At 35.1% G+C, this 20,110-nt stretch overlaps 1 protein-coding gene across 4 annotated transcripts in view; it reads right to left on the reverse strand.

The window, feature by feature from the left end:
- Positions 1 to 20,110, reverse strand: part of schip1 (schwannomin interacting protein 1) — a 147,365-nt gene that overhangs the window by 8,671 nt on the left and 118,584 nt on the right. For 3 of the 4 annotated variants that reach the window (XM_077722308.1, XM_077722309.1, XM_077722311.1), the window contains one exon: positions 10,921 to 11,039. In XM_077722308.1, coding sequence (XP_077578434.1) covers positions 10,921 to 11,039 — 119 coding nt within the window. Of the gene's footprint in view, positions 1 to 10,920; positions 11,040 to 15,474; positions 15,740 to 20,110 lie in introns of those variants that run through there. The other variant, XM_077722310.1, reaches the window with a different exon arrangement.

A 20,110-nucleotide genomic window follows, 5' to 3' on the forward strand; every position in this document is an offset into this window, starting at 1 on the left:
CATAGTATAGCAAGGCTTTTTATCGCAGAAAACGACATAGTATAGTAAGGCTTTTTTATGGGAAAAAACGACATAGTATAGTAAGGCTTTTTTATGGAAAAAAACGACATAATATAGTAAGGCTTTTTTATGCGAAAAAACGACATAGTATAGCTAGGCTTTTTATCGCAGAAAACGACATAGTATAGTAAGGCTTTTTATGCGAAAAAACGACATAGTGTAGTAAGGCTTTTTTATGGGAAAAAACGACATAGTATAGTAAGGCTTTTTTATGGAAAAAAACGACATAGTATAGTAAGGCTTTTTTATGCGAAAAAACGACATAGTATAGCAAGGCTTTTTATCGCAGAAAACGACATAGTATAGTAAGGCTTTTTATGCGAAAAAACGACATAGTATAGTAAGGCTTTTTTATGCGAAAAAACGACATAGTATAGTAAGGCTTTTTTATGCGAAAAAACGACATAGTATAGTAAGGCTTTTTTATGGGAAAAAACGACATAGTATAGTAAGGCTTTTTTTATGGGAAAAACGACATAGTATAGTAAGGCTTTTTTATGCGAAAAAACGACATAGTATAGTAAGGCTTTTTTATGCAAAAAAACGACATAGTATAGTAAGGCTTTTTATCGCAGAAAACGACATAGTATAGTAAGGCTTTTTATGCGAAAAAACGACATAGTATAGTAAGCCTTTTTTATGCGGAAAAACGACATAGTATAGTAAGGCTTTTTTATGCAAAAAAACGACATAGTATAGTAAGGCTTTTTTATGCAAAAAAACGACATAGTATAGTAAGGCTTTTTTATGCAAAAAAAACGACATAGTATAGTAAGGCTTTTTTATGGGAAAAACGACATAGTATAGTAAGGCTTTTTATCGCAGAAAACGACATAGTATAGTAAGGCTTTTTATGCAAAAAAACGACATAGTATAGTAAGGCTTTTTTATGCGAAAAAACGACATAGTATAGTAAGGCTTTTTTCTGCGAAAAAACGACATAGTATAGTAAGGCTTTTTACCGCAGAAAACGACATAGTATAGTAAGGCTTTTTTATGCAAAAAAACGACATAGTATAGTAAGGCTTTTTTATGCGAAAAAACGACATAGTATAGTAAGGCTTTTTTATGCGAAAAAACAACATAGTATAGTAAGGCTTTTTTATGCGAAAAAACAACATAGTATAGTAAGGCTTTTTTATGGGAAAAAACGACATGGTATAGTAAGACTTTTTTATGGGAAAAAACGACAGTATAGTAAGGCTTTTTTATGGGAAAAAAAGACAGTATAGTAAGGCTTTTTTATGCGAAAAAACGACATAGTATAGTAAGGCTTTTTTATGCGAAAAAACGACATAGTATAGTAAGGCTTTTTTATGCGAAAAAACGACATAGTATAGTAAGGCTTTTTTATGCGAAAAAACGACATGGTATAGTAAGGCTTTTCTTAAAAAACATACATACATACATAAATGCATGCATAAATGCACATATAAATGCATGTATAAATGCATGTATAAATGCATGTATTAATGCATGTATAAATGCATGTATAAATGCATGTATAAATGCATGTATAAATGCATGTATAAATGCATGTATAAATGCATGTATAAATGCATGTATAAATGCACGTATAAATGCATGTACAAAAGCATGTATAAATGCATACATGCGACTTAGTATAGTATGGCTTTTTAATGGGAAAAAACGACAGTCGTTTTTTCGCTTAAAAAAAGCCTTACTATACTATGTCGTTTTGTTCCCATAAAAAAAGCCTTACTATACTATGTCGTTTTCTGCGATAAAAAGCCTTACTATACTATGTCGTTTTTTTGCATAAAAAAGCCTTACTATACTACGTCGTTTTTTTCGCATAAAAAAGCCTTACTATACTATGTCGTTTTTCCCATAAAAAAGCCTTACTATACTATGTCGTTTTTTCCCATAAAAAAGCCTTACTATACTATGTCGTTTTCTGCGATAAAAAGCCTTACTATACTATGTCGTTTTTTCGCATAAAAAGCCTTACTATACTATGTCGTTTTCTGCGATAAAAAGCCTTACTATACTATGTCGTTTTTTTGCATAAAAAAGCCTTGCTATACTATGTCGTTTTTTCGCATAAAAAAAGCCTTACTATACTATGTCGTTTTTTCGCATAAAAAAGCCTTACTATACTATGTCGTTTTTTCGCATAAAAAAAGCCTTACTATACTATGTCGTTTTTTCGCATAAAAAAGCCTTACTATACTATGTCGTTTTCTGCGATAAAAAGCCTTACTATACTATGTCGTTTTCTGCGATAAAAAGCCTTACTATACTATGTCGTTTTTTTGCATAAAAAAGCCTTACTATACCATGTTGTTTTTTTGCATAAAAAAGACTTACTGTACTATGTCGTTTTTTCCCATAAAAAAAAGCCTTACTATACTATGTCGTTTTTTCGCATAAAAAAGCCTTACTATACTATGTCGTTTTTTCGCATAAAAAAGCCTTACTATACTATGTCGTTTTTTCGCATAAAAAAGCCTTACTATACTAAGTCGTTTTTTCGCATAAAAAGCCTTACTATACTATGTCGTTTTCTGCGATAAAAAGCCTTGCTATACTATGTCGTTTTTCGCATAAAAAAGCCTTACTATACTATGTCGTTTTTTTCCATAAAAAAGCCTTACTATACTATGTCGTTTTTTCGCATAAAAAAGCCTTACTATACTATGTCGTTTTTTTGCATAAAAAGCCTTACTATACTATGTCGTTTTCTGCGATAAAAAGCCTTACTATACTATGTCGTTTTTCGCTTAAAAAAGCCTTACTATACTATGTCGTTTTTTCCCATAAGAAAGCCTTACTATACTATGTCGTTTTTTCGCATAAAAAAGCCTTACTATACTATGTTGTTTTTTTGCATAAAAAAGACTTACTATACTATGTCGTTTTTTCCCATAAAAAAGCCTTACTATACTATGTCGTTTTTTCCCATAAAAAAGCCTTACTATACTATGTCGTTTTTTCGCATAAAAAAGCCTTACTATACTATGTCGTTTTTTCGCATAAAAAAGCCTTACTATACTATGTCGTTTTTTCGCATAAAAAGCCTTACTATACTATGTCGTTTTCTGCGATAAAAAGCCTTGCTATACTATGTCGTTTTTTCGCATAAAAAAGCCTTACTATACTATGTCGTTTTTTTCCATAAAAAAGCCTTACTATACTATGTCGTTTTTTCCCATAAAAAAGCCTTACTATACTATGTCGTTTTCTGCGATAAAAAGCCTTGCTATACTATGTCGTTTTTTCGCATAAAAAAGCCTTACTATACTATGTCGTTTTTTCCCATAAAAAAGCCTTACTATACTATGTCATTTTTTCGCATAAAAAAGCCTTACTATACTATGTCGTTTTTTCGCATAAAAAAGCCTTACTATACTATGTCGTTTTTTCGCATAAAAAAGCCTTACTATACTATGTCGTTTTTTCGCATAAAAAAGCCTTACTATACTATGTCGTTTTTTCGCATAAAAAAGCCTTACTATACTATGTCGTTTTTTCGCATAAAAAAGCCTTACTATACTATGTCGTTTTTTTCCATAAAAAAGCCTTACTATACTTTGTCGTTTTTTCGCATAAAAAAGCCTTACTATACTATGTCGTTTTTTTGCATAAAAAGCCTTACTATACTATGTCGTTTTCTGCGATAAAAAGCCTTACTATACTATGTCGTTTTTCGCATAAAAAAGCCTTACTATACTATGTCGTTTTTTCCCATAAAAAAGCCTTACTATACTATGTCGTTTTTTCGCATAAAAAAGCCTTACTATACTATGTTGTTTTTTTGCATAAAAAAGACTTACTATACTATGTCGTTTTTTCCCATAAAAAAAGCCTTACTATACTATGTCGTTTTTTCCCATAAAAAAGCCTTACTATACTATGTCGTTTTTTCGCATAAAAAAGCCTTACTATACTATGTCGTTTTTTCGCATAAAAAAGCCTTACTATACTATGTCGTTTTTTCGCATAAAAAGCCTTACTATACTATGTCGTTTTCTGCGATAAAAAGCCTTGCTATACTATGTCGTTTTTTCGCATAAAAAAGCCTTACTATACTATGTCGTTTTTTTCCATAAAAAAAGCCTTACTATACTATGTCGTTTTTTCCCATAAAAAAGCCTTACTACACTATGTCGTTTTTTCGCATAAAAAGCCTTACTATACTATGTCGTTTTCTGCGATAAAAAGCCTTGCTATACTATGTCGTTTTTTCGCATAAAAAAGCCTTACTATATTATGTCGTTTTTTCCATAAAAAAGCCTTACTATACTATGTCGTTTTTTCCCATAAAAAAGCCTTACTATACTATGTCGTTTTCTGCGATAAAAAGCCTTGCTATACTATGTCGTTTTTTCGCATAAAAAAGCCTTACTATACTATGTCGTTTTTTCGCATAAAAAAGCTTTACTATACTATGTCGTTTTTTCCCATAAAAAAGCCTTACTATACTATGTCATTTTTTCGCATAAAAAAGCCTTACTATACTATGTCGTTTTTTTCGCATAAAAAAGCCTTACTATACTATGTCGTTTTTTCGCATAAAAAAGCCTTACTATACTATGTCGTTTTTTCGCATAAAAAAGCCTTACTATACTATGTCGTTTTTTCGCATAAAAAAGCCTTACTATACTATGTCGTTTTTTCGCATAAAAAAGCCTTACTATACTATGTCGTTTTTTTCCATAAAAAAGCCTTACTATACTTTGTCGTTTTTTCGCATAAAAAAGCCTTACTATACTATGTCGTTTTTTTGCATAAAAAGCCTTACTATACTATGTCGTTTTCTGCGATAAAAAGCCTTACTATACTATGTCGTTTTTCGCATAAAAAAGCCTTACTATACTATGTCGTTTTTTCCCATAAAAAAGCCTTACTATACTATGTCGTTTTTTCGCATAAAAAAGCCTTACTATACTATGTCGTTTTTTCGCATAAAAAAGCCTTACTATACTATGTCGTTTTCTGCGATAAAAAGCCTTACTATACTATGTCGTTTTCTGCGATAAAAAGCCTTACTATACTATGTCGTTTTTTTGCATAAAAAAGCCTTACTATACTATGTTGTTTTTTTGCATAAAAAAGACTTACTGTACTATGTCGTTTTTTCCCATAAAAAAAAGCCTTACTATACTATGTCGTTTTTTCCCATAAAAAAGCCTTACTATACTATGTCGTTTTTTCGCATAAAAAAGCCTTACTATACTATGTCGTTTTTTCGCATAAAAAAGCCTTACTATACTAAGTCGTTTTTTCGCATAAAAAGCCTTACTATACTATGTCGTTTTCTGCGATAAAAAGCCTTGCTATACTATGTCGTTTTTTCGCATAAAAAAGCCTTACTATACTATGTCGTTTTTTTCCATAAAAAAGCCTTACTATACTTTGTCGTTTTTTCGCATAAAAAAGCCTTACTATACTATGTCGTTTTTTCCCATAAAAAAGCCTTACTATACTATGTCGTTTTCTGCGATAAAAAGCCTTGCTATACTATGTCGTTTTTTCGCATAAAAAAGCCTTGCTATACTATGTCGTTTTTTCGCATAAAAAAGCCTTACTATACTATGTCGTTTTTTCGCATAAAAAAGCCTTACTATACTATGTCGTTTTTTCCCATAAAAAAGCCTTACTATACTATGTCGTTTTTTCGCATAAAAAAGCCTTACTATACTATGTCGTTTTTTCGCATAAAAAAGCCTTACTATACTATGTCGTTTTTTCGCATAAAAAAGCCTTACTATACTATGTCGTTTTTTCGCATAAAAAAGCCTTACTATACTATGTCGTTTTTTCGCATAAAAAAGCCTTACTATACTATGTCGTTTTTTCGCATAAAAAAGCCTTACTATACTATGTCGTTTTTTCGCATAAAAAAGCCTTACTATACTGTCTTTTTTTCCCATAAAAAAGCCTTACTATACTAAGTCGTTTTTCCCATAAAAAAGCCTTACTATACTATGTCATTTTTTCCCATAAAAAAGCCTTACTATACTATGTCGTTTTTTCGCATAAAAAAGCCTTACTATACTATGTCGTTTTCTTCGATAAAAAGCCTTACTATACTATGTCGTTTTTTCGCATAAAAAAGCCTTACTATACTATGTCGTTTTTTCGCATAAAAAAGCCTTACTATACTGTTGTTTTTTCGCATAAAAAAGTCTTGCTATACTATGTCGTTTTTTCGCATAAAAAGCCTTACTATACTATGTCATTTTCTGCGATAAAAAGCCTTGCTATACTATGTCGTTTTTTCGCATAAAAAAGCCTTACTATACTATGTCGTTTTTTCCCATAAAAAAGCCTTACTATACTATGTCGTTTTTTCGCATAAAAAGCCTTACTATACTATGTCGTTTTCTGCGGTAAAAAGCCTTGCTATACTATGTCGTTTTTTCGCATAAAAAAGCCTTACTATACTATGTCGTTTTTTCGCATAAAAAAGCCTTACTATACTGTTGTTTTTTCGCATAAAAAAGCCTTGCTATACTATGTCGTTTTTTCGCATAAAAAGCCTTACTATACTATGTCATTTTCTGCGATAAAAAGCCTTGCTATACTATGTCGTTTTTTCGCATAAAAAAGCCTTACTATACTATGTCGTTTTTTCCCATAAAAAAGCCTTACTATACTATGTCGTTTTTTCGCATAAAAAGCCTTACTATACTATGTCGTTTTCTGCGGTAAAAAGCCTTGCTATACTATGTCGTTTTTTCGCATAAAAAAGCCTTACTATACTATGTCGTTTTTTCGCATAAAAAAGCCTTACTATACTATGTCGTTTTTTCCCATAAAAAAGCCTTACTATACTATGTCGTTTTTTCGCATAAAAAAGCCTTACTATACTATGTCGTTTTTTCGCATAAAAAAGCCTTACTATACTATGTCGTTTTTCGCATAAAAAAGCCTTACTATACTATGTCGTTTTTTCGCATAAAAAAGCCTTACTATACTATGTCGTTTTTTCGCATAAAAAAAGCCTTACTATGCTATGTCGTTTTTTCGCATAAAAAAGCCTTACTATACTATGTCGTTTTTTCGCATAAAAAAGCCTTACTATACTGTCTTTTTTTCCCATAAAAAAGCCTTACTATACTAAGTCGTTTTTCCCATAAAAAAGCCTTACTATACTATGTCATTTTTTCCCATAAAAAAGCCTTACTATACTATGTCGTTTTTTCGCATAAAAAAGCCTTACTATACTATGTCGTTTTCTTCGATAAAAAGCCTTACTATACTATGTCGTTTTTTCGCATAAAAAAGCCTTACTATACTATGTCGTTTTTTCGCATAAAAAAGCCTTACTATACTGTTGTTTTTTCGCATAAAAAAGCCTTGCTATACTATGTCGTTTTTTCGCATAAAAAGCCTTACTATACTATGTCATTTTCTGCGATAAAAAGCCTTGCTATACTATGTCGTTTTTTCGCATAAAAAAGCCTTACTATACTATGTCGTTTTTTCCCATAAAAAAACCTTACTATACTATGTCGTTTTTTCGCATAAAAAGCCTTACTATACTATGTCGTTTTCTGCGGTAAAAAGCCTTGCTATACTATGTCGTTTTTTCGCATAAAAAAGCCTTACTATACTATGTCGTTTTTTCCCATAAAAAAGCCTTACTATACTATGTCGTTTTTTCGCATAAAAAGCCTTACTATACTATGTCGTTTTCTGCGGTAAAAAGCCTTGCTATACTATGTCGTTTTTTCGCATAAAAAAGCCTTACTATACTATGTCGTTTTTTCGCATAAAAAAGCCTTACTATACTATGTCGTTTTTTCCCATAAAAAAGCCTTACTATACTATGTCGTTTTTTCGCATAAAAAAGCCTTACTATACTATGTCGTTTTTTCGCATAAAAAAGCCTTACTATACTATGTCGTTTTTCGCATAAAAAAGCCTTACTATACTATGTCGTTTTTTCGCATAAAAAAGCCTTACTATACTATGTCGTTTTTTCGCATAAAAAAAGCCTTACTATGCTATGTCGTTTTTTCGCATAAAAAAGCCTTACTATACTATGTCGTTTTTTCGCATAAAAAAGCCTTACTATACTATGTCGTTTTTTCACATAAAAAAGCCTCACTATACCATGTCGTTTTTTCGCATAAAAAAGCCTTACTATACTGTCTTTTTTTCCCATAAAAAAGCCTTACTATACTATGTCGTTTTTTTGCATAAAAAACCCTTACTATACTATGTCGTTTTCTGCGATAAAAAGCCTTACTATACTATGTTGTTTTTTCGCATAAAAAAGCCTTACTATACTATGTCGTTTTTTCCCATAAAAAAAGCCTTACTATACTATGTCGTTTTTTTCCCATAAAAAAGCCTTACTATATATACTATGTCGTTTTTTCGCATAAAAAAGCCTTACTATACTATGTAGTTTTTTCGCATAAAAAAGCCTTACTATACTATGTAGTTTTTTCGCATAAAAAAGCCTTACTATACTATGTCGTTTTTCGCATAAAAAGCCTTACTATACTATGTCGTTTTTTCGCATAAAAAAGGCTTACTATACTATGTCGTTTTTTCGCATAAAAAAGCCTTACTATACTATGTTGTTTTTTCGCATAAAAAAGCCTTACTATACTATGTCGTTTTTTCGCATAAAAAAGCCTTACTATACTATGTCGTTTTTTCGCATAAAAAAGCCTTACTATACTGTCTTTTTTTCCCATAAAAAAGCCTTACTATACTAAGTCGTTTTTCCCATAAAAAAGCCTTACTATACTATGTCATTTTTTCCCATAAAAAAGCCTTACTATACTATGTCGTTTTTTCGCATAAAAAAGCCTTACTATACTATGTCGTTTTCTTCGATAAAAAGCCTTACTATACTATGTCGTTTTTTCGCATAAAAAAGCCTTACTATACTATGTCGTTTTTTCGCATAAAAAAGCCTTACTATACTGTTGTTTTTTCGCATAAAAAAGCCTTGCTATACTATGTCGTTTTTTCGCATAAAAAGCCTTACTATACTATGTCATTTTCTGCGATAAAAAGCCTTGCTATACTATGTCGTTTTTTCGCATAAAAAAGCCTTACTATACTATGTCGTTTTTTCCCATAAAAAAACCTTACTATACTATGTCGTTTTTTCGCATAAAAAGCCTTACTATACTATGTCGTTTTCTGCGGTAAAAAGCCTTGCTATACTATGTCGTTTTTTCGCATAAAAAAGCCTTACTATACTATGTCGTTTTTTCGCATAAAAAAGCCTTACTATACTATGTCGTTTTTTCCCATAAAAAAGCCTTACTATACTATGTCGTTTTTTCGCATAAAAAAGCCTTACTATACTATGTCGTTTTTTCGCATAAAAAAGCCTTACTATACTATGTCGTTTTTCGCATAAAAAAGCCTTACTATACTATGTCGTTTTTTCGCATAAAAAAGCCTTACTATACTATGTCGTTTTTTCGCATAAAAAAAGCCTTACTATGCTATGTCGTTTTTTCGCATAAAAAAGCCTTACTATACTATGTCGTTTTTTCGCATAAAAAAGCCTTACTATACTATGTCGTTTTTTCACATAAAAAAGCCTCACTATACTATGTCGTTTTTTCGCATAAAAAAGCCTTACTATACTGTCTTTTTTTCCCATAAAAAAGCCTTACTATACTATGTCGTTTTTTTGCATAAAAAACCCTTACTATACTATGTCGTTTTCTGCGATAAAAAGCCTTACTATACTATGTTGTTTTTTCGCATAAAAAAGCCTTACTATACTATGTCGTTTTTTCCCATAAAAAAAGCCTTACTATACTATGTCGTTTTTTTCCCATAAAAAAGCCTTACTATATATACTATGTCGTTTTTTCGCATAAAAAAGCCTTACTATACTATGTCGTTTTTTCGCATAAAAAAGCCTTACTATACTATGTAGTTTTTTCGCATAAAAAAGCCTTACTATACTATGTCGTTTTTCGCATAAAAAGCCTTACTATACTATGTCGTTTTTTCGCATAAAAAAGGCTTACTATACTATGTCGTTTTTTCGCATAAAAAAGCCTTACTATACTATGTTGTTTTTTCGTATAAAAAAGCCTTGCTATACTATGTCGTTTTTTCGCATAAAAAGCCTTACTATCCTATGTCGTTTTCTGCGATAAAAAGCCTTGCTATACTATGTCGTTTTTCGCATAAAAAAGCCTTACTATACTATGTCGTTTTTTTCCATAAAAGAAGCCTTACTATACTGTCTTTTTTTCCCATAAAAAAGCCTTACTATACTATGTTGTTTTTTCGCATAAAAAGCCTTACTACACTATGTCGTTTTCTGCGATAAAAAGCCTTGCTATACTATGTCGTTTTTTCGCATAAAAAAGCCTTACTATACTATGTCGTTTTTTCCCATAAAAATGCCTTACTATACTATGTCGTTTTTTCCCATAAAAAAAGCCTTACTATACTATGTCGTTTTTTCGCATAAAAAAGGCTTACTATACTATGTCGTTTTTTCGCATAAAAAAGCCTTACTATACTATGTCGTATTTTTGCATAAAAAAGCATACATACATACACTTTTATCTTGTAATTTAGCCAGGGATTAAATTGTTTTAACCTTAATTATTGATAGATGACTAGAGATAAATTGAACCAAAGGATGCACATTTTTGATCCATTGAAATTAACACATTGAACTTGAATAAAAATATGATTATAATCATAAAGGCCTCCTGTTTAACTTGGTCATCCATTATAGATGAAACCCATTTCGGCCCAGACAACGGATGTTGATGTGCAACGAAGTATTCGTGACATCAGTTCCAGAAAGGTGGAATGTTGGATAACGACTCTTCTAAGCAGCCCCCGGATGTCATTTGGACAATAAGAGAAAGGAAATGACATTAATGTTACCGTGACGACAGGCTGGGCTTGCCGCTCTTGCTGCAGCTTGTGTAGATGCCTGGTCCATCATCGAAGAAACTGCCCAGGGCCAACTTCTGCCTAATAGACTCCCTTTCATTCTTTTGGGCCTGAAAGACAAAAGGGAACAACTTTGTTTCAGAACCTCAGGTAGTCATGGTTACTTGCGACTGTATTTTTAGACCATGCCGCATGTATTTATAGCGACGGGCTCCTAATTTTCACAGAGAGTCCAGGTGTCATCTTATAACGAGTCGCGACATAAAGGATGAACTCAGCTGAACCTGCAAAACCTGTGAATTAAATTCAATGTTATTTCCACATATTACCCAAAATACATGTTCACAAGCAAGTGAATCTGTTACATCAAGAACACACAGCCAAATACTGATGTGACTTGCGTCTTGATGTGATTTTTCTGAAAAATGCAAAATGGACAAAAAAAATATTCATGGCGATAGGTGATAAATAGAAATCAAAGTAGAACGTGAGTTCTTCCATCGAGGCTCTGTCACCTTTCCTATTCCTCTGATATCCGCCGCTGCCATTCCACATGTGCCTTATCTACCTGATTCAGCCTGGCCAGAGGCCTGTCACACACTCCAGGCATTTCCTTCTATTGTCACACAGTCTGCCTTGGACTGTCTTCTCCCAAACCATCCTTTTTTCGCCAAGAATTTCCTCTTTTTCCATCTTATCTCACCTACAAGAGATCAGCCACCATTTGCCAACAAACAAAATCCAAGCAAGTAGACTTCAGATAGCACAAAACAGAGTAAACCTAGTACTCCTATTTCTTCACACACAAAAGGAAACATCAAATCTAATCCTATTTACATATATAATTACAATGTCTAAGATAGGCCATGGGAAACTTGCCACTCTTGGTTCCATTAAGATGGTGACAATGGAAGTCAATTCACTTTGCAACAACGCTAAATTGCCCCTCTGATCTTACCGTAAAGCTAAGTAAGGTGAACAGAGACACATCTTTTGCATTACAATGACATTTCAAAAGCAATCCATATAACCAGACCAATAACAACAATAGACACACGTTCTAAGCTTTTGATTACGATTCAATACAAAGATAAATCCATTAGCAGTCCAAACACACAAAGTATCTTTGAGTCTGTCACTCATGTCTGGACATGTTTTAATTCAAATTACCAGAGGTTATTTTGCATGAAAGGCTCCAAGGCCAATAGTCAATGTGCATTGCAAATGTAAACCTTGTTTTGATAAAGTTTGACCCTTTAAATTGTGTACAGGATTTTTTTTTGTTCAGAGAGCACAATAGCACTTACTGTTTTTGTCTAAACGTCATCTGTTTCTATTGTGAGCTTGGGTGGGCTGCGTGAGGGATAACAAACATCGTAAAGTATTTACAGAGGCGTGGAATACGACACCGCAGCGCACGATTGCCGAATGGGAAGTCGACGCGTGCCGCTGCTTGTTTTGCCTCCGCTCTCATCAACTGACCTGTTAATGTGCCCTGTCGAACTTTACATAAACGGCACTGGAGCTGCAGCATATAGAATTGCAAAGTAATCAAACGAATAGTTTATTGGAGCTTTGTCTTTCGGCTGTGAGTTTACTAGCTCTTTTGGTCAAAATGAAATCCAAACTTTTCCTGCCAGTTTTCCACGGATGGAAGATTTGCAGCAATCGCTTTAAATCCCTAAATGGTCAAATTGTCTTGGAGTGCTTCCATTTTTCCTGAAAGGATGATGAGATGAAAAATTGCAGAATCCATTGAATTAACATTTCAATGTGGGCCAAAGAGGATAATAGTGACAGCTCTAACGACCTCCTTTATCCTCGAGTATCCCAAAGGGTCCAAATTAGATTGGGGAGGAACACAATTAAGCTAATGTGTGTTTTCCACAAATTGACAAAGTGAAGAAAAACCCTCATTGATGAAGGTAATTCCTCCTCCTCAACATTGCAGTGGAACCTTTCATTTTGTGAGGGGAACCAGCCCACTCATTTGATTGAGAGACTTGAATATCAACACAAGAGTGGAGAGGATTTATTCCATTTGAGCTAGGGATGTTCAAACTATGGCTTGTGGGCTTACTGGGGACAACTGTCCAGTTTTTCTTGGATCTCTATTGCAGCCAATGAGGTAATGCATTACAATACATTACACACACCCATTGTGATTCTCAGTTCAACACGTTAACGTGGGCGGACCTTAAAACTAAAATATTTGGACAAGGCACCCATCTGTGACTTCCTATTTTCTCCATTTCCCCTTAACTGTGGTATTAACAGCTTTGTGGATATCAGCACAGTTCAAATAACCACTACAGTAAAACAGTTAAATCATCATGTTTCAAATGCTTAAGCTAATATCCACATGTAAAAAAAATAGCCATGTTTCCATTGAAATGTATAATTCCTTTCAAGCTATGTTATTTATGTCCACCTTTCTCTTTCGCCCTCCAGCCCACAGTACATGCTCTCTCGTGTTTTTCTACCAGCACAATGGAAGCTTTTCATCCAGTCACTCTGTGACTGGATATACTACACACGACAGTGTTCATGCAAGAACACACAACCACACACCAGCACGCACTAGATTTTGCTCGTGCAGGCTTGACATTGCAACGCACCTGTCCGAGTGTGTCTGGAGAAGTGATTACACAACCTTCAAAGCGGGGGTGAAGGGCTATTGGAATCCTCAGGGATCAGATTCCATTACTAAACAATTACTAGTATTATGAATATTAGGAGTAATTGCGGACAAACTTTTTCCAAACAGCTCTAATGAGGTTTTATAAGGCTCAGAAGCAATTATTATTCAGGAATCAACATGCCTGAAACTAACCAAGCTTTGCAAGTGTGTATATATGTCATAAAATACCCCCAGGAACTTCATATGAAATATTATTTTCTTATTCTCAAAGGACTTGTCCTATCGTTTGTATTTGTTTCCCCCTGGAAGTGTTGTCAACATACATGTATGTATAAATGCATGTATAAATGCACGTATAAATGCACGTATAAATGTACGTATAAATGCACGTATAAATGCACGTATAAATACATACACACACACAAACACATACATACATATTTCTCACTATGGCTCCCTGATATTCACCATATTTAAAAGTCAAGGTTATAAATGCACATTTTCATAAATAGAGCAGCGCCACCAAGCATAATGTTCAGATCATGGAAGGAGGTGTGCCACATTTAAAGGGGATGATTTGATCATTTTTGATTATTGGAGAATGGAAACAGCAGCACAAATCTCCCTTTTTTTTTTTTTTTGCTTGTGCCTGTCTGAAAAATTAACAGTATTTCTCCTCTCTATGCAACAGTCTAGACTTGCACTGGACACAAAAATGTAGCCTTCAATATTCAGCCTGTTTTGGCCAGTCTACATAACTATGATGCTAGAAAAATTCCATGTCCCTACATTGTTGATATTCTAAACAGAGTACAGCTTCACTCTGATATCTTTTCCAGTGCTGACAGTGATCTCCTGCTACTTTCATAGCTTTACAAACACACAAGGTCAGCGCGTGTTTTGACTATGCAGTATAGTAAGCACACAAGGGCTCACACACTTAGGTATTTTTATGTTCATCTCATAATTTCATATACATATGGTGCACCATGTTCAATCCAGCTCATTTTTTCTGTTCAAGGAAACATTCCATGCCAGAATATAGTTTTGCTCTTTGAACCTCCGCAAAGTTCGGCTACAGGCCAGTGCAATGCTGCTCCTGCCACTCAGCCTGGCAAAAAAACAGCTCTGTAAAGGGTAGCAAAAGAACGGTGTGTGTGTGTCAAGACAAATGGGGGAGGGCAACTGAGATAAAGGACAGATTCAGAAGAAGAATAGGGACGCAGTGACAAAAGGAGCAGGTCGAGACAGGACAATAGCATCCTCAAGTTACATTTGAGCTTTTCCTTTCCGGAAGGGTCACATGATGCAGCTTTGTGTTGCAATGCTGTGTAGAACAATCTATACAGGCCTTAGAACTAAAAAGCCGGGCTAATGAGACAATTACGTAATACTGTACGACAATAATCTTACATTCTTAACATCGACAAACTGCATGAACCCCAACACAACCACAATAGTGTCAGATGGGTGAATTCAACCATGTGCAGGTATTTTTCTGTTATTTTTCTCCAGAGTAAGAAAGATTAGACAACCACATTCCAGAATAGAAAACAGCCTGATTTCCATTGTTATTAAACAAGGGTGCAATCTCAAAATGTGAATCCTTCAGCACACACACAAAAAACACACCCTAAAACACATGCCAACATATTAAAGTTCAAGCATGATGAAAAATACATTAATTCATTAACACAATCTTGTATAATGACAATAAAGGCATTCAATTTAATGTAAATGTAATCTTTGCGCTCCACCTAAGAAGATATTTATGTATAATACTTCACATGTGGCACATATATACAACAACAACTAAAATATTTGGGCCTGTCCTGTTGATTGTCAGTGTTGAATTCCCATTTACAGGACAAAATGAAAAGCTAAACGGTACCAGTCACTTTTACCTCTTTGTAGTCGTCGCTAAGGCAAAGGCACGAAGCGTGCGTGATGACGTGTTCAACGTCATCGCATCTTTCTGCGTGATCCAGGGCCTGCCTCATCTCGCTCCCACACTTTGGCGAGCGTCATTCAATCCAGGCTCGCTGCCCAGCTTGAACTTTGTCTATGATCCGAACATATACAACTAGTACTCCAATCTACTCATCTAAACTGATGTATTTCCTGCTCATCCTCTCTTAGAGGCTGTGTGGAAGTTTCTCACTGTCTAGGATGCCTCCCAATGGAATGTGAAAGCATAGTGGTCAGAGGTAGAGACCACTTTTAGACCCTCCCTGCTTTAAACCCTCTGGTCAGGACGACCTCTCACAGGAGAAAATCCTCCCAGTGTATGTGTGTGGGTTTTTTTCTCCCTCCTCTTTACACATTCTGACGTGTGGCTAGCAGCTGCTTGCAGCCACATTGGAAAAAAAAGAACGCTCAGCAAGAATGGCCACGTGGAAAAAAGGTACCAGACCACGAAGAGGATTTCTTTTTATATGCTTCACTTGTTTTATGTCCAAAAGGGAGATTAACACAATTAAAAGCATTTTGGGAACTATTCTCTGGTTTCTTTAAAACACTTTAATGGGAAACTGACTATTTTTGGTCATTAAAAAATGGCATCCAGATATTTGGGCATCATCTAGGCCACAATATTAACATTTGGTATACAACTATGACATATATGACCTAAAAAGTCTTAACTGTACAATTTGGTAATCATTATAAAAAAAAGGGAAAATAATTTGCTTGATGGGGTTTTTTATGCAGTTAATTCATTTAGTTATTGTTCTACTTTTGTCATAATATACAAAAATTGCTTTATGAAAGGGGAAGCTGTAAAACATGTCCAACAGTGAATTATATGAACTATCCATGTAAAGGTTCACCATCCAAACCTCCCCACCCATTAGGCTGCACTATGAAAATAATCTTTAGAGGAGTTCAGACAATCATGTCTGCAACTTCGTCTCAGACTTGAGAAAGTTTGCTGTGTAGCTCATGATCTCATCACTGCAAGACATTATTGAGCTATGACTCAGTATTTGCAAGGGATGGAAAATTAGAATAAACCCCCAATCATTTTACGTAAACAAACAAACCTACCGGTCACCTTTCATGAAAATTACCATCATTTTTGGGGTCTCATAACATCCTATACTTGTTTAAATAATTCATCCCTTTCACATATAATTGATTAATCGATATCAGTAATACTACAACACAGCAAAACAAGAGGGGAATGCTAAATATTGCTGAGGCATGTCTTGAAGGAAAGATGAGACTGGCCTAGACAAATCATGAAATATTCATAGAGTTGGGGTGGAATATCAGCAAAACAGTGTCAAATATCAAACACACACACAACCAAGATCAATGTAAATTCCATTGTAAGTAAGCTAAATAAACCTAAATTACACACTTGCAAACCTCATTAGAGCATTCTACAAATTAAAGATGGAAAAAGTGACCTCCCACCACCACACACACAGGCACACACTTATGGACTAATAAAAGAGCCTTTAGCATCGCGATCGAGTGGATTTGAAGGGTGGGGCAGCTTCATTACTAAGGCTGACTTCACATTTAAGGTGAAGTCACTCTTGATCTACATGGCTTTTTCTTTTCAGAATAGGCTGATGGGGTTTAAATACACACTCCTGCTTAAGATCGCCGCTTCGGGCCTACTTGCAGGGTTGAGTTGGGGCTTGTTCTCTGCATGGGTGCACTTTGGAGATGGTTAAATAGCGAGGGAATGGCGTGACTGTCAGGTGAGGGTGAGGAGGATGCATGGGGTGGTGCTTGTCGAAGAGGGGCCGAAAGAGAGAGACATAAACACACTGAAAAAGGCTTTTTGTTCCAAGTGAACAGAGGGTGACTGTGAGAGAGAGAGAGAGGGATCCTGGCACCACCCCCATGGGCTTGGCATGAAAAGCCATTACACTCTGTGAGTGTATGAGTGTGTTTCAATATGGTCAATGCTGGTGCAACTCATTCTATAGTGATAAGAAAAGTTCTATTCGAACATGACCACTTTTAAGTAATATATTATAGTTACTAAGCCGAAAATCAGACTGAGGTCCTCCTTATTAAAGTTTAAGTACTCAAATTTGCCAAAGCAGAATGCATAAGCAATCAGCAGATGAAATCACTATAGTAATGGCAAACTTTTATTTGGGATGCGAGTAAATCAACATATGAACTCATTAAGCTCATGTCTCAAGGTATTACTGTAGTAATAATAATACTACTAGTACATACAGCCGTCATATTGTGCTCTGTGATTGGCTGGTCACCAAGTCAGGGTGTTCTCCCACATGATGCCCACACTTGGTTAGGATAAGCACCATGTGAGGATAAGTGACATGGAAAGGCAACACTGTCCCGCCAGGGTTTGTTTGCTAGCATACAAATGATTGGTTAACATTTACAGCACATCTAAAAGTTCCACACTCACACAATAGATTTTTTTCAGGGGCAAAACCAACGAAAGAGAAGTGGGTCTGCTGCTATAGCAACTTGGCCACAATATCTCCATGGTGACGCTATGTGTTCTAAACAAATTGGGCGGTGAGGGGACTATGGGACGGCCTATGGCGAGGTCTTTAAAAAAAAACTTCTTTTGGTGGTCCTGATAATAGCTGAAGTGTCAATTCAGCATAGTAAATATTTCCCTATGTCCAAGGTTTTTATTGGACTAATTTCATCCATTTATGAGCTTGCCCCATGACCCGAGGAGGGTTTAAGGTCTTTGAGATGCTGACATTACTCTTGCCGCTTGATAAATCTCCTCATATTGCTTTGCAGTGATTGTGGCGCTGTTACTGACGGCCAAGACAGCTCTATCAAGCGTTATGGTGATGTCAATAAAACAACAACAACAACAACAACAACAACAACAACAACAACAAATGACTAGAAATAGCTGTTTGTTTTTACATACTTTGGCCCTGCCAATGCCATCGTGGTAACAGTTTGGGTATGAAGAATTCCCTAACAAATAGTTTTGAGCTACATTAGAAGAGAAAGAGCAATTCAAGTCAAACATCTGACCATAAAATACAAAAGTATCTTGCAATCTCCACCTTCTGTGTCCCAGTACTTTTGTGCATGAGCTTACATACACAATTTCCAATGTGTGTACGTCTATACATGAGGGGCGCTGTCCTTTGCTGGTTGCCAGGTTACAGCTCTAATTAAAGGTCTCCAGAGAGTTGCTGTTATCAGAGACTGAATCCTCTGTTCCACTGGCCATCCTCTTTCTCTCATTTGCTCTTTCTTTCTATGCCTTATCCGTACGCCTCTGCATGCAACATCCCATTCGCACATTTCTCTCTTTTCCATTTTCATGAATTTCCAACCTCAGATGAATATTTTGCCATCAATTTTCCCTCCTCCTCCCCATAAGAAATCTGGCACCGTCCATCCCAGTGAGTGCTGTCGATATTCCTCTTGTTACTGTTTAATCTCTGCCTTTCAGCTCTTTCTCTACTTGCCCATAGGCATCCCTTCAGTCCATGCTTATCTCTGGCCTTTTACTGGTATCTGTCTGTCACTTTCTCCTTTTGTTTATTATCTAGCTGCAAACATAAGAGGAAATCCTTATCCTGTTACAGCTAGTACCCCCCTCCCACCAAATAGACAAAAAAATCCACCCACACTCCTGACACAGTCACAGACATTTAGAAACGGAAATAAAAAAAATGAGTGGGATGATGTGAGTCACGGATGAAGATTGTTGGATTTGGTGTTGGTAAAGCCATATAGACAAATCTATCTAGGTAAACCGCAAAAGATACATTTCAATGACCTAATGACAAAATATGAAATGAACTACTATTTACAAGGCAACACAATGACTGATTTTAAATTTAGTAGGGCCACGTCCATAATAAATCCCAAAACATCCCAACTTTAGCTCCTTCCCCAAATCCTGATATCCTCACTGGACATTAATAACCTTTCATTACAATGTGTATTACCAAAATCCTAGAAAACTCATTATTCTGCACAAACCTCAAAACAAATGCCATAATTAAGTCAAATTAAATAAACAGAATAATTGCATGACAACCAGTGGATGTTGTATCCACATTATCGCAGCATGAAGAATAAATATAAATAATTTCTTTAGTAACGGGAAGCACTCAATTGAATTGGTGGCCCGAAAAAACATGCAGCAGATTCAGTAGACTTTGATATAAAAGGGTATTTCTAATTAAATGCAATGAGGTCAACATAGTGAAAATTAAAAGCCTGACATTAATGATATGCAGATTTGCACACATCATTCACTGTTCTTGCTATGTTTTCAACCTCCCCTTTGGGTTGCCTCCCTTGGCATATACAGGGAGTTGATCTCTCTCCTGCCTTTTATCGACCATCTTCTTCTACCTTTCATCTTCCTCCCCACATTGTATACTCCACCCTATTTTTACAGAAGAGATGTACAGCTGTCACCTGACTTACTTGTTCAACATCACTACTGCCAGTGAGTGAGTGCTACATATTTGGAAAGCAGGTAAACAACTCCATGCCATTTCCTTTCAATTGCCCCCCGCAAAGTACGGCATTTAAGGCATTGTCGTTCCAGAATAGTCT

Source organism: Stigmatopora nigra, chromosome 8 (assembly GCF_051989575.1).
Source record: "Stigmatopora nigra isolate UIUO_SnigA chromosome 8, RoL_Snig_1.1, whole genome shotgun sequence".
In the NCBI taxonomy this organism is placed as follows: domain Eukaryota; kingdom Metazoa; phylum Chordata; class Actinopteri; order Syngnathiformes; family Syngnathidae; genus Stigmatopora; species Stigmatopora nigra.